Source organism: Notechis scutatus, chromosome 6 (assembly GCF_049901735.1).
Source record: "Notechis scutatus isolate UNSWTSFEM ecotype Mainland chromosome 6, rNotScu1.2, whole genome shotgun sequence".
NCBI classification, from domain to species: domain Eukaryota; kingdom Metazoa; phylum Chordata; class Lepidosauria; order Squamata; family Elapidae; genus Notechis; species Notechis scutatus.
Window position 1 is genome coordinate 59,737,454 of NC_142014.1, and position 13,564 is coordinate 59,751,017.

Below are 13,564 nucleotides of genomic sequence, written 5' to 3' on the forward strand. Positions count from 1 at the left end.
GGATCAGGCTAGAAATGGGGAAATGAATGATTTGTAGCCCTGCCTTAGGCCCAAACTAGCTGAACCATTTACTCTTTCTCCCAGGAAGCAGGCAATGGCCAACCATTTCCAAAATTCATGCCAGGAAAAATACAGGAACTTCTCTAGGCAGTTGCAAGCAATCAAAACAGATCTGAAGCGACAGAACACTTGCACAGTATAAATATATCTATTTTTTAAAAAAAACCTGTGTTCCAAAAATAAGATGACACAGTAAATTATTAAATGGATTGGATTTCATTAGAAGCTCAAGGATTGCATTAACTAAATAATAAATTATAGTTATTGTATATAATTACATAATTTTGTTAATGTTTTGTTATGTTTTTATTTTAATCACTATAGTATTATAGTATTTTCTTCATATTATCATCAATAACATTTTGTTAGCAATGTAAATATTGCTAGTGATGATTTTATGAATTATACGATTGTTTACTAAACTAATATTTATATCTGCCTAAAATAATACTCTATACACATTTTCTTAATGTAGAAAAAGAATCCCAAATTAACTTCTGAGTGGAGGAATCAACTATCTAAGACTATTTTGTTACATCTCTTCAATGTTATCCCAAAGCAAAGCAAAGCAATCTCTCATACATACCGGAAATATAGACATTTGTTTCTTCTGGGCAGCATGCTTTAGGTCAGTAAAAGCCTCTCTTCCAAGTTCTCTATCAGGAATGTTTAGAATATGAGCAAAAGCCAAATCGTTTTTGGAATTAACCAGTAAGGTTAAATATGCATACAAAGTTTTCTTCACCATCATTGGCAGCTATAATTAAAATACAATCCTATCACTTTTCTTCTAGATTGCTTTGAAAAATATCATGTAGCAATGTATTAGGAAATTTTCTTAATAAAGTAAAATGCGATCCATATATTTTTCAAATTACGGACACTATTTTGAAAAAATGTATTCATTTATTTGTTTATATATCATATTTGTTAACTGCCCACCTTTCTTGGAGAAGCTCTTGGGGCAGAGCACAATATAATAAGTAAAATTAAACATTAAAATCAGAATAATTTAAGATTAAGATTAAAAACTTTAAAATTATAAAACATAAACATTTTATAGAAGAATTCTAAGAGGCGGTTTCTAGCAGTTGATAATACAAGCAGGGTGGGTTTCATGAGGCCAGCCAGCCCCATAGTTGTGTGGGCCCCTGTCTCTCCCCCACAAGGCTACACAGCCAAGTTTTTAGGTAAGAATTAGTATAAATAACCATGCACTGACCACAATTTTATATTATTCATATTTTTTTTTTTACCTTTACCAATCTGGCATTTTGAACATTTGTATGGATCAATAGATTATGGATACTATTTCATTGCTATATTGTTACTGATTCAAATGTCAATAGATGTTCTGAAAACACTCTATTTTATTTCTGACCAGACTTTTAAAAACCATGTAACACAGAGTTTAAAGCAGGATCCCAAACAAGACTTGGGAGTTCAACAAGTCAAAAGAATAGGGTTTTGACACTAACCATTAAAATGGTGAAAACAGCTAACATAATAATTAGCAAATGAAATATGTATTGTGGTCAGAGGTCAATATAATATAATTATCTTTCATAAGAAATTTTATAGTAGTTAGAAAATAAAAGAGAAGGGTTAGGGTTACCTCTTACCTCTTCCTTACCCTGGTTCATTCTTCTTGTTGGCGTAGAGAATGCAGAATCGGTAGAACTGATTGTTAAATCTGCTGTTCCAGCAATAAATTCTAACAATTGTACCTTTGGCAAAGAAGATATTTCAGAATTATATTTAGCTTGATAGTCACTTTTTAAAGAGAAGCAACTTATATTCCAAAGAGAGAGGTATTGGGAAACCTTTCAGTTTACCTTCGTAAATCATGATATCCCTTTTATGGCTAAAAACTTTATTTTCACATTTTTAAAATAGTGATACTGAATGTTAAAAAGTATTGTCCATTTATATAAAAAAATAAGAAAGAAATGCACTGTGCTTTGGGAAGGTTCTCGAAACCTACATAGCAGAACCAATGAACCCAATATAGGCAAGACTAGAATAGACTTTGCTTGTCCTCCTGCATCAAGAGGTAGAATAAAGTAATAAAATTTAAGAAGATTGTAATGTTTATATATTATTCTGTACATGTTCAAACATATATTAAATAAATTATAAATAAGTATCAATAAATAAATCTTTTGTTTAGATAAGGCATCAGCATTAATAATTCTACAAAAAAATATCAGTGCAGAGGATGATATGTTAACTCTAAATCAGGGGTCTCCAACCTTGGCAACTTTAAGAGAACTCTGGGAGTTGAAGTCCACAAGTCTTAAAGTTGCCAAGGTTGGAGACCCCTGCTCTAAATCACATAATCTGTGTTTTTTGCAATTTCAAGATCATTGTGCAGGTAATTTAGCATCTTTTAAATACCTTTTTTTCTGGCTACTTTTCCTATCAGTCTTTTAAATAAAATCACAAAAGGTGCTACTGCATTTTACAAAAATTCCTATTAACCCACTCCTAATAAGTTAGACATTATTGTTTTGACCATGGTCTGTTAAAAAAATTTCTTTACTGAAAGCTATAAAATTTCCCTGATTTATATTAGAAACAATTTTTATTAGATACCTATACATTCAAATCAATGGCATATACTTACAGAAGATATAGGTTCAATTTGCAGTCCTAGTGTCTCACATTTTATATATGTATCTACAAGATCCATCATATTGCAGTGCTTTAAAAAGCTAGCATAAGTATTTCGGATGTCTGCATAATTTTCAGGAGCTTTTGCATTTTCAGGTAATATACCTAACTTGTCAGGAACAAAGTAATTCCAAGATAATATCACTTCACTAAGAGATGCTTTAAACTCACCACAAAGCTATAAAAAAAAAAAGAAGTTATTCAGAATAACTGGATTCTGATGCTTTACAGCAACATCAGTCAAGATATAAAAATGTTTCACGAACTTAACTGGGCTGAAATGACAGAGCTATTGTATCAGGAAAATTTAACTGTAACTGATTACATTTTTATCATTTTATGACATTTATAAAAGTGTTATTCACTGTGAGACCAGCTAGTAATGACACTGAACCAAGTCACCCAGGTGCACCTTCATGTGTATAACTTTCTATCTTTTGCTTTATTCTTGTGATATTCATGATAATTCATTATCATTCCTGCATCTACTGCATATTGCATCTATTTGATTGGATACATTTAACCAATGCAAAGTGTCACATGCACTGTCTGTGAATAAAATATGCAGGAAATAGAAAACAAGGGAGCAAAATACCAGAGAAGATAATGGTTGCCATGTTATTCCTGTTGCTTTGGTAACTGGGTAGCCTAGGCTTTGCCCATCTTCTCATAAAAGAAAAGTTGTGGTTTTCCACCAAGCAACTAAGAGTTAATAATTGAACTGTCAGGCAACTAAGCCATGGTTGTTGTGAGAAAGATAAAACAGGGAGAATTTTCCTGAAGGACAAGATAGAAAGGAAATGTGACAGGTGAACATATTAAAGGATCAAATGTTTTTACATTATACTGGTTGTTGAATTACATTTATACAGTGTACTAATTGAATGACGTTTACTAGGAAGAGTAATAATATAGTGCTTTGAAAATTACTGTGTGCATATACTATATTATCAAACAATAACTAAGTTTCCCTTTTTGCTGCTTTAGCCCAAAAACACTTGGAGGGATTTTTGTCTCACAAAACATTCAACTTGTTTCAATTTTTGCTCTAAAGTTGTATTTTTCCCATTAAAAATAAAAGAAACCTAAATGTAAGTTAATCTGATTTATTAGAAGTTTTTGGATATTAAAGTGATTTGTTCCATATGGTATAAGATTGCAGCTTAAAGATAGTGGAATATATTTTTTCACTAATGTTTTTGAACCAGTTCTTCGAAATGCAACAGCTAGTTAAGTTCCAATATAATTCAGTCAAAATCTTTTCTCACAAGATGAGGAATTTTCAGGGCTTAACTTTGTTTATACTGGTATTATAAAAACAATTTAAATCCAAATAAAAATACTGTCCAAATATCAGTTTTCATGATCAGGTGCCCACCATGACAGCATATTATTCATAGAAAGGACTGTAAGTTTGTGGTAGAACTCAGAAAATGTTTTGCTAGGACCAAATGCCAGCTGGCTAATTCATAAAGGAAGTTCATAAAGTTCAACAGCTTAAGTCTGTGATAGACAACAAGAATATTGTATTTCACAAGAGTAAAATGAAGTAAAATCTACAATTCTTAAAGCATTGCAGTTCTGACATTATTTTGTAGTAATCATATTTTTGTATCAAAGTTTAAAAATGAGTTTTTCCATAAAAGTAATTTTTTTTGCATGACACTGATGAATGGCTTTTAAAGATGTAACTATGGAAAAATGGTTAAATGGTTCTTTTACAGCTTTTCTTCCCAGTCCTTTTAACATTTGCAGAATCTGAATATATTTTCTATGTTAGTATTCTTCTTTAGTGGTATTTTCATGACATTTTCAATGTAGGTGCCTTTTTACAGTTTTCTGCAGCTATATCTGTCCTATAGAACAGGACCTCCCCAGAAAAATGGATGGCATCAATCTTGTTAGCCTTTCACAAGGCTCTGAAGACCTAAATTTTCCTTCAGGCATTTGGGCCAACTGTTACGTGAGGTCTTTTTATGATGTAGTTTTTTTCTGGAGGTTACTTTTTAACAAATTCATGCATTTCTATTGTTATGGAGGTTTTAATTTTTGTACAGTATTGTGAGATGTGCAGTTCTATAAATTGTACATTTTTAAAAATTCTTTTTAAATAAGTTACCAGGTCATTTTCTTTATTTGGATTCTTTATTTGGGACTTAATATTTTATATATACGGTATTTTGTGCATCACTTAGAGAAGACATATCTATCCAACAATCTGTGGGCTGTATGTAGCCCTTGACAGCTAGTAATGTGGCTCCACGATATCATAAACTTTTTAACGTTATTATATGATTTAGATACTTTATGTTATATATTTTATATGGGGCCCAGGACAATTCCTCCTCACTCAATGAACCCCAGGCAAGCTAAAATGTTAGATACTCATAACCCAGAGTGTCTAGTTATTCCTTAACAGATAAAATAAGCCAGATAGCTGAAAATTTCTATAACTGCACATGGGTAATTCCTATCATAGTCATATCATATTTTGTGAGGTAACAATAATATTTATACTTGGTTTTTCAAACTGTGCAGTCAGATTAACAAGTCTAGCTTTTCAGTTTAAAACATATATTATTTTATATACATTATGTTGGGAAAAGAGGCATAAACAAAGATATTTAAGCTGCATTTTGGAATTACAGATAAAACTGAAAATGATTTACTTCCTACATTTTCCCTTATTTTTCTTCTGCTTACAATTTTACAGCATAAATTCCTTTGAGCATAAAATTTCTGTGGTTGATCTCACCAGAGAAAGTAACTTTTCTTGGAAATGTTTGATGAGATACTTCATCTTTCAACTGCATGCAGTTGAAGAGAGATTAAAGAAAAAAATGATTCCAGTGTTAATAACAATTGTTTAATGTATCCCTTTTTCCTTTCATAGTGCAGATCACCATATAATGATTAAACCATCCAATAAAAATTTAAAAACCAAGTAAGTTACTGGCAGCAATTTAAAAAGTATTCTAGTTCTTGTGCATTGGTTGCCCCCAATACTATGACAGTCATATTTCTATCTAAAACCTGGAGGTTAATTGTGTTTCCCTTGGGAAGGTATTCCATAATTGGAACACAATTACTAAAATATTCTTATTTGGACTGAAAGTGAATGATCAACCTAAAATCTATTGAGTTTCCCCTACTGACTTTTGGTCTCCCAGACATACTGTACATCTTAACTACCATAATAACATCATATCTCTATGTAACAGAAAACATGTTCTTCATTCAGATATTTATGAGATTTGAATGTACATACCTATCTTTTCTTATTTAAACCAAGAACTTATAGCAAATTTAGGAACTTTGGTTTGTTTGATGCCTAAGTGATGCACAAGGTAAGATATTAAATTAACTCTTTATGAGGCAGCTAATCAAAGAAAATAACAAGATTTTGATGAATCCTTTAGTAGTTTTTCAGAAATAAAATACTTTTATATTCCCAAACATCAGAATAATGAACAAAATATTAAAATACCCTTCAAACATGTTTGGGTGATTTATGGACTCATTGACCTCTTTTTAAAAGTCCCTGAAATCAATATATATTAACCTTCTTATTAATTTCAGCAACAGATAAGTGCAAAGCCATCAGCATACAATCTGCCCCACACACTGTAGTCCTTTCTGAATCTGAAAATAAGCGCCAATTTCTCCGGAAACATTTAATCATATTCCAAATGCTTTGCTGAAGAGGAGTCATCATCCTAAATAATAATAATAAAAAAGTTAAATCATACAGGACAACTTGCAAATATTAAGAATTTACAATGGCTTCTATAAGGAAAATAGCAGCAATGGAAATGCAAAAGTTCAAAATACAAAATTGGACAGGAAGCAAAACTAAAGACAACCTAAAATGGGTTATCAAGGTAACTATGTAGCAAAAGGACATCCTGGGAAACAACACTTAAATACAAGATAGAATCCAATCTGGGCACTGAATTCAAGATTTTTGAAAAACTGACTTTGAAGTTGAATATTAAAGATAACAAAGTAGGATCTCCCACTTGGGCCTCTTCATGTACTTGGCCTATAATTCCCATCAATTGTAGCTAAAATAACCATTAGTCAGTCGTCACTATGTTTAACATTTAGAAAATGAATCATAAGCAGAAAACAATGTAACTGAGAACAGGAAGCTTAATGATAGGACAGCACAGGGAAAAATAGTTTATACTTGACATATGATAAATAGAATCAGCATAGGAATTCAAAAAGTTATAAACAAAGTATTTCTTCACAAACTTATCATCTAAATTAATTATTTGAACAGGGCTGACTTTTAAAGTCTTAAGTATTTAATTTATTTCTAGTTATATATTGCAAGAGTCAGAACAATTTGAGGTAGTTTATTTCATAAAAGCATACAAATAGCATAACCTAGAATTAATATAAAAACAGAGTCCTGCAATAATACAGTCTGTATAGCAGTGACTATTAATTGCCAACACCTAGTTTTCCAGGTGTTTTACTTAATTTATATACCTCCCATTCTTAAAAGCTCTGGACTGGACAGTCAACAATTAAGATCAACATAAAAAGCACCCTCTCAAAAATAAGAAATCCACCCACACCATAAACAAAACTGACAAATTAAAAATATACAAAATCATGTGGTCACTATATTCATAACATGCCCTCCTCTTGTCTTAATTGTTCTTCTGAAACCTAGGAAGGCAGCAGCTGACTGGACCTTCATGGGAAATTCCAATTGGGACAGCAATTGAAAAAGCTTATTTCTGAAGTCCTTTAAATGATAATCTCATATTACCTCATAAAATTACAAGTTCATGTTTTGTGAGACCATTAAGATACTCTCAAACATGTGACATCTGAGGATGTAGACAGCAACCTCTATGAAAAAAGGTCAATCACTTATGGATTAAATGGGTGCTCTTGTCTTGTAAACATGGCCAGAGAGGGCATGAACTCGGCATAGAAGGCAAACATATCCTTGAGGGAGAAAATGATGCCTGTGTCATCAAAGGAAGCAGTAGTCTCTACCCACCCATCCAGAAGTCATCACTTGAATATGTCCATCTTAATTATAATCTACCGTATATACTCGAGTATAAGTCGACCCGAATATAAGCCGAGGCACCTAATTTTACTACAAAAAAACTGGGAAAACTTATTGACTCGAGTATAAGCCTAGGGTGGGAAATGCAGCAGCTACTGGTAAATTTCAAAAATAAAAATAGATACCAATAAAAACTTTCACTAGGACAGTTGAGAATAAGTTTGATGTTCACAATTTCCTCTTTGAAAGAGACCAGTAAATAGGGAACAAGAAGATGAAGAAAAAGAAGTGTGTTTTTTCACACTTTTCACACTGCAGTGAACAAAAATGGCATAGTAGGAACAGGCTTATTCTCAGTCCAAAGGTTTTTTTGTGATTTCTTTCCTGATTTAAGGGAAATTTGGGAAACGATCTCACTATCATGAAAGGTTTAATTGATTCACTAACCCAAAAGAAGATGATGATGACAGTGGGAGACAGGAGTCACTCTCTCCCTTGCAAGAAAAAGCAAGAGCCGTTCTTATGATCTCTCTCTCTCTCTCTCTCCCGTAATACAGTCAAGCCCTTTCCAGCACGCGCGATCTGCCGCCGCAGCTTTGTACCTTGCAAATGCAAAATCCCGGGGTTTTGCATTTGCAAGGTGCAAAGCAGCGGGGCGGATCGCGCATGCTGGAAAGGGCTTGACTGTATTACGGGAAAGAGAGAGATCATAAGAACGGCTCTTGCTTTTTCTTGCAAGGGAGAGAGTGACTCCTGCCTCCCACTATCATCAACATCTTCTTCTTTTAGGTTAGTGAATCAATTAATTTGGGAAATGATCTCACTATCATGAAAGTCAGTGTTCTCTGCCCGTGGGGCGTTTGGAAGAAAACGCCCCGCAGCATATCCACGCGCGTGTAAGGGGAATCAGAAATCCCTGCGTTCAACGCCTAGCACGGCAGAAGAGAAAACGCAGCTGTGAGCAAATACTGGGAAAACCTGATTGATCAGAAGGAAGGAGGCAAAAGAGGGAGGGGTGGTGGTGGACGGAGGTCCCACTGGTATTTGTGAAACACTTGGTCGGCAGCGCTTAAAGTCAACGTCCTGGCTCCCACCCACCCAAAGCCACGAAGTCCCCCAATTGCGCAGCCCAGAATCGCCCTCCCCTCAGGGGGCAGCAACGCGCCCGGTGTTTCCCAAGAAGCTCCGCCGTGCAATGAAAGCGCCCTGGCTCTAGGCTCGCGGGCTCAGAAAACAACGCGAGCCGAAGTCGCCGGCTCCGCTCAGCTTCGTTTCCTCAGCCCCAGCTGCTTTCAGTCCGCTCGGGAGGAGGAGGAGGAAACGAAGCTGAGCGGAGCCGAGTGACCTCGGCTCGTGTTGTTTTCTGAGCCCGCAAGCCTAGAGCCTAGAGCTCAGAAAACAACGCGAGCCGCCACCACCACCTCCTCCCCCTCCTCCTGAGCGGACTGAAAGCAGCTGGGGCTGAGGAAACGAAGCTGAGCGGAGCCGAAGCAACCTCGGCTCGCGTTGTTTTCTGAGCCCACGAGCCTAGAGCCAGGACGCTTTCATTGCACGGCGGAGCTTCTTGTCTCGGGAAACACCGGGCGTCCTTGCTGCCCCCTGAGGGGAGGGCGATTCTGGGCTGCGCGATTGGGGGACTTTGTGGATTTGGGTGGGTGGGTGGGTGGGAGCGAGGACGGACGGAGTCCGTGAAGTGGGGCTTGCCTGCCCTTGCTGACTGCCTCTGCTTCCTTAGGGGCGGGGAAGGGGGCTCATCTGGACCAAGGGTGAGTCTCCCCCTCAGTTTCCCCTGAAGGATCTTCCGTCGCTTTTGCCTTCTCCCTACATCTTCCCTCTGTTAAAAATCCCCCCCACACACACACACACACTTATTTTCGGGCAGATAGATTTCGTGTCTGAGCATTCTCACATGGCAGTGGGTCTTCCCCCCCCCCTAAAAACAGTTAAAAAAAGAAAAAACATATCCTCATGCAAGAACTTTTCTGCTTCCGATTACCCCCATGCTTAAAAGTTGCAAAGGAAACACGGAAGCAGGGAAGCGACTGCCTAGCTCCGGAGCTCCACACCATTTTTTTTTCAGAGGGAAATCTCACTCGAGTATAAGCCGAGGGTTTTTTTTCAGCACAAAAAATGTGCTGAAAAACTCGGCTTATACTCGAGTATATATGGTAATTTTTTTAGAAGTGTGGCACAAGCATATGATTTTACTTCAGCTTCCTTTTCTTTTAAGAGCTGTGAAGATCATAACATTTCTCTTTCATCACTGTCATAACTGCAAATGGTCACTAAATGAGACAGTCACTAAAAAGGAGTACCTGTAATTGCACCATGCTATTGAAATGTTCACAAACATGCTGCTTTGTAATCTAATCTTCTCAATATAGACTTCAAACTGAAAATTCTGAAGTCTCCCATGTTTTCCTTCATCCTCTTTTTGAAGACGACGATAATATTTGCTCTCCTCCAGCCTCACCTCCAAGAATTCTTGAGAGCAGTTTAGCAATTGTTCCTACTAGTTTCTTTAGTATTGTAGGATACGATCATCTGACTCCTTTAGTTCTTTAAATAAGGGATCCCCAACCTTTTCGCCGCGGCCCGGTTCCGACATCAGCTGGGCGCCGACCCGGTGCCGCGTCAACTGGGCGCCGCCATCTTTTATGACGAAAAAGGCGCTTCTGGTAACGTCACCGGGCGCTGTTTCGTCATAAAAGATAGCGTGCGCAGCGCTTTCTGGTGAGCTTTTCGGGTAGAAATGGCTTTCTACCCGGAAAAGCTCACCCGAAGCGTTGGCGCCCGCCATCTTTTTATGCGAAACAGCGCTTCCCGGTGAGCTTTCTACCCGGAAAAGCTCACCAAAAGCGCTTTTTCAAAAAAAGATGGCGGCGCCCAGCAACCAGCTGCCCGGTAAGGCTTGTTCCGCGGTCGGTACCGGTCCACGGACCGGCTGGTTGGGGACCCCTGCTTTAAATTGTCTAAGTTGTCTCTTACCCTTTGTCTCATTGAGGCTGGAGTTCTCTCCTTCCCCTATTGACCTAATCAGTAGCAGCTAGGGGTCCATTTCCCTTGAGAGAAGATAGTCATAAAATAGCAATAGCACTTGTATACAGTGCTTCACAGTGCTTTACAGCCTTAAGTGGTTCAGCATATTGCCCCCAACAATCTGGGCCCTCGTTTTACCGATCTCGAAAAGATGGAAGGCTGAGTCAACCTTGAGCTGGTAACAATCAAATTGCTGGGAGTCAGCAGAATTAGCTTGCAATACTGTATTGTAACCACTGTGGTACCACAGCTCTTGGTGGGGGCAGAATAGGAGCAATTCTGATATCTCATCATTACACTGTTACCTATTTACCACTTTTTTCTTCTGCGTAGATCTACACCTATCTTGGCTTTTTCTTCTAATGTGCCCTGAAAAATATGTTTTAATATACTTCTGATGTTTGACAAGTGAGCCCTCTGTGTAACCATAGAGACGAGCAGTTAGGAGAGCATCCTAGATTCACAATTCTCACCAGAACAGGAAGTAAAGGTTGCAGGCAGAGGAGCTTTAACATATTTCCAGTTTTAACCTTTCCTGGACTAGGTGACATTGAATACAGTGACTTATGCCCTTAACATCTCGTAGTTTGAATACCATCATTTTCCCCACATGTGGTTACCCCAGTGGTGGGATTCAAATATTGTTGCCACCAGTTCAGTGGGCGTGGTTTGGTGGGTGCGCTTTGTGCGTGTGCACACACATTGTGTGCATGCACGCGCCAAATGCGCACTTTGCAAACAAATGCGCAGAGGCGTTTGCGCAGGTGCAGAGGCATTCTACCTCGCCTCCAGCAAGCCTGCACGATCTCCCGATCGCTTCAGCAGCTGCTGCTCAGCACTATTCTGTGCCACACAAAGCAGCTGTGCTCCAAATTCAGCAGATAAAGGTGAGTATGGGAGCCCAGGCGGACAGGTGGGCCCAACAGCAGAGCCATTAGAGTAGCAGAGAGAACCGGTTTGGTCTCCGCTGCTCATCGCTCCTACCGGCTTTCCAGAACTGGGCAGAACCGATCAAATACCACCACTGGGTTACCCTGAAAATAACCTAAAAGCTACAGCTAGCAAAGAATCCACCTACCGCTGAATAGAGATAAACCAAGTGGCTTAGCAATGGAACACTTTATGTTGTGAGTTATATTGGCTTAGATTAGGCTTCTGGTTCCAACTCAGACTGCTGGTTATTACCTATAAGGCCTTCTATATATTGGGTCTTTGCCACCTTGGGGACCATGTCCCCCAGACAGTTTGTATCCCCGGGTCAAGATTATATGTTATCTGTTAATAGAGTTAAAAAGATGCTCTTTTATAAAGAACCATAATTAGGCCAATAGCAATTGTGGGATTTTTTTAAATCAATGCATTTAACATTGTTGCTCATTTTATCACTGTAAGCCAACTAGTTCTGTGAATAGGCAACTTCCAAATGAATGGATAACTTAAAAATTAGATAATGTTCAAATAATCTATTACTTCTGAATCAATATGAACTTGGATTGAGAGTCAAATGATGGCATAAACCTTACCAAATGGTTCCTGTCAATTAAATAATTATCTACTATGCTGAATAAAAGGCCAAAATAGTGTCTTATAGAGGGCAGCGGGGGGGGGGGTGGGGGGGGGTTTGGGGGGGGGGGGGGTTTTGGGGGGGGGTGGGGGGGGGGGGGGGGGGGTGGGGGGGGGGGGGGGGGGTTTTGGGGGTGGGGGGGGGGGGGGTGGGGGGGGGGGGGGGGGGGGGGTTTTTTTTTGGGGGGGGGGGGGGTGGGTTAGAACTGCACCCTAGCAAAATAGAGCAGCCTACTAGAGGAGAAAAACCCTTCTCAGCATGTCTATTACTCATCTCACATTAGTCTCTAATAAGGCACTAAAACTAAACCAAACTAAAACTGAACCAAAAAGTGATAATTAAAACAATCCAAGTTTTTTGTTTTTTGCAAAGCTTCACCTACTCAATACTTATGTGACTGAATTTCAGGACTGACTTAAACCCAATTCCAACACAACACAGTAATTATATTTACACAGCAAGCTAAAAAGGGGGAGGGGAGTTACTGTTGTGTGTACCACAAGAGCTTATGACAATGTGTTGGATAAGCCCACACAGCAACAATATACCAAGGTTAAAGCATATTTTTCTTTCTTCCAGCCTGCCAGCATAACTGTACCTTGAAGACCACTTTGCCAATTTAACCGCAGGTAAATTAACCTGCAGTTACCCAGCTAAGATAAATAGGCGATTTCGAACAGGCAAAAATGTTTAAACAAAGGCATCGCAACGAACACAGCCAAAGTTTAAAACATTAAGAAAAATCTAGGAAGCAAAGCAACCTCTTAGTGGTTCTTAATTATGATGGTTATATAATTACTGGAGGAGACTGCTACAGTCATACTCTGCCTGCGGGCTCTTACCGACCCAATTCGTTGCCGAAGGTTTTTCCGGTTGCTCCATCAGGAGTCGGGTATATTTTTTTAAGATGCCGACCCTCTATACTTATACAGAGTATTCGGATCCTTAAGAAAAGGGTTAGATGCGGTGTCAGAGCAAAACAAGAACCTCCATGCCTCTCCCTTACTTGTTGGCCACACACTTCAAGTCCCAAATGCGCTTTTCTCCCAGCGTCGCTCGCCTCCCTCAAACTCACCGCGCTGTCAAAAAAAAAACAAAAAAACACCATAGAACCTTTTAACTCGAGCAGCCGCTCGTGGCGGTTTATTTTTTAAACGCTCCGCCATCAGCCAATTGAAAAGCTTCAGCCTTTGATG

At 38.3% G+C, this 13,564-nt stretch overlaps 1 protein-coding gene across 3 annotated transcripts in view; it reads right to left on the reverse strand.

The window, feature by feature from the left end:
- The window catches only part of PARPBP (PARP1 binding protein), a 35,168-nt gene extending 21,610 nt beyond the window's left edge, over positions 1 to 13,558 (reverse strand). Inside the window, exons 1-5 of one of the 3 annotated variants that reach the window (XM_087968437.1) lie at positions 13,375 to 13,558; positions 6,296 to 6,449; positions 2,687 to 2,911; positions 1,683 to 1,787; positions 647 to 817 (exon numbers count right to left, since the gene is read on the reverse strand). In XM_087968437.1, the coding sequence (XP_087824563.1) occupies positions 647 to 817; positions 1,683 to 1,787; positions 2,687 to 2,911; positions 6,296 to 6,448 (654 nt within the window). In that variant the 5' untranslated portion in view covers position 6,449; positions 13,375 to 13,558. Of the gene's footprint in view, positions 1 to 646; positions 818 to 1,682; positions 1,788 to 2,686; positions 2,912 to 6,295; positions 6,450 to 13,210 lie in introns of all 3 variants that reach the window. The other 2 variants (XM_087968436.1, XM_026695018.2) reach the window with 2 other exon arrangements.
- Positions 13,559 to 13,564: the final 6 nt, after the last annotated feature.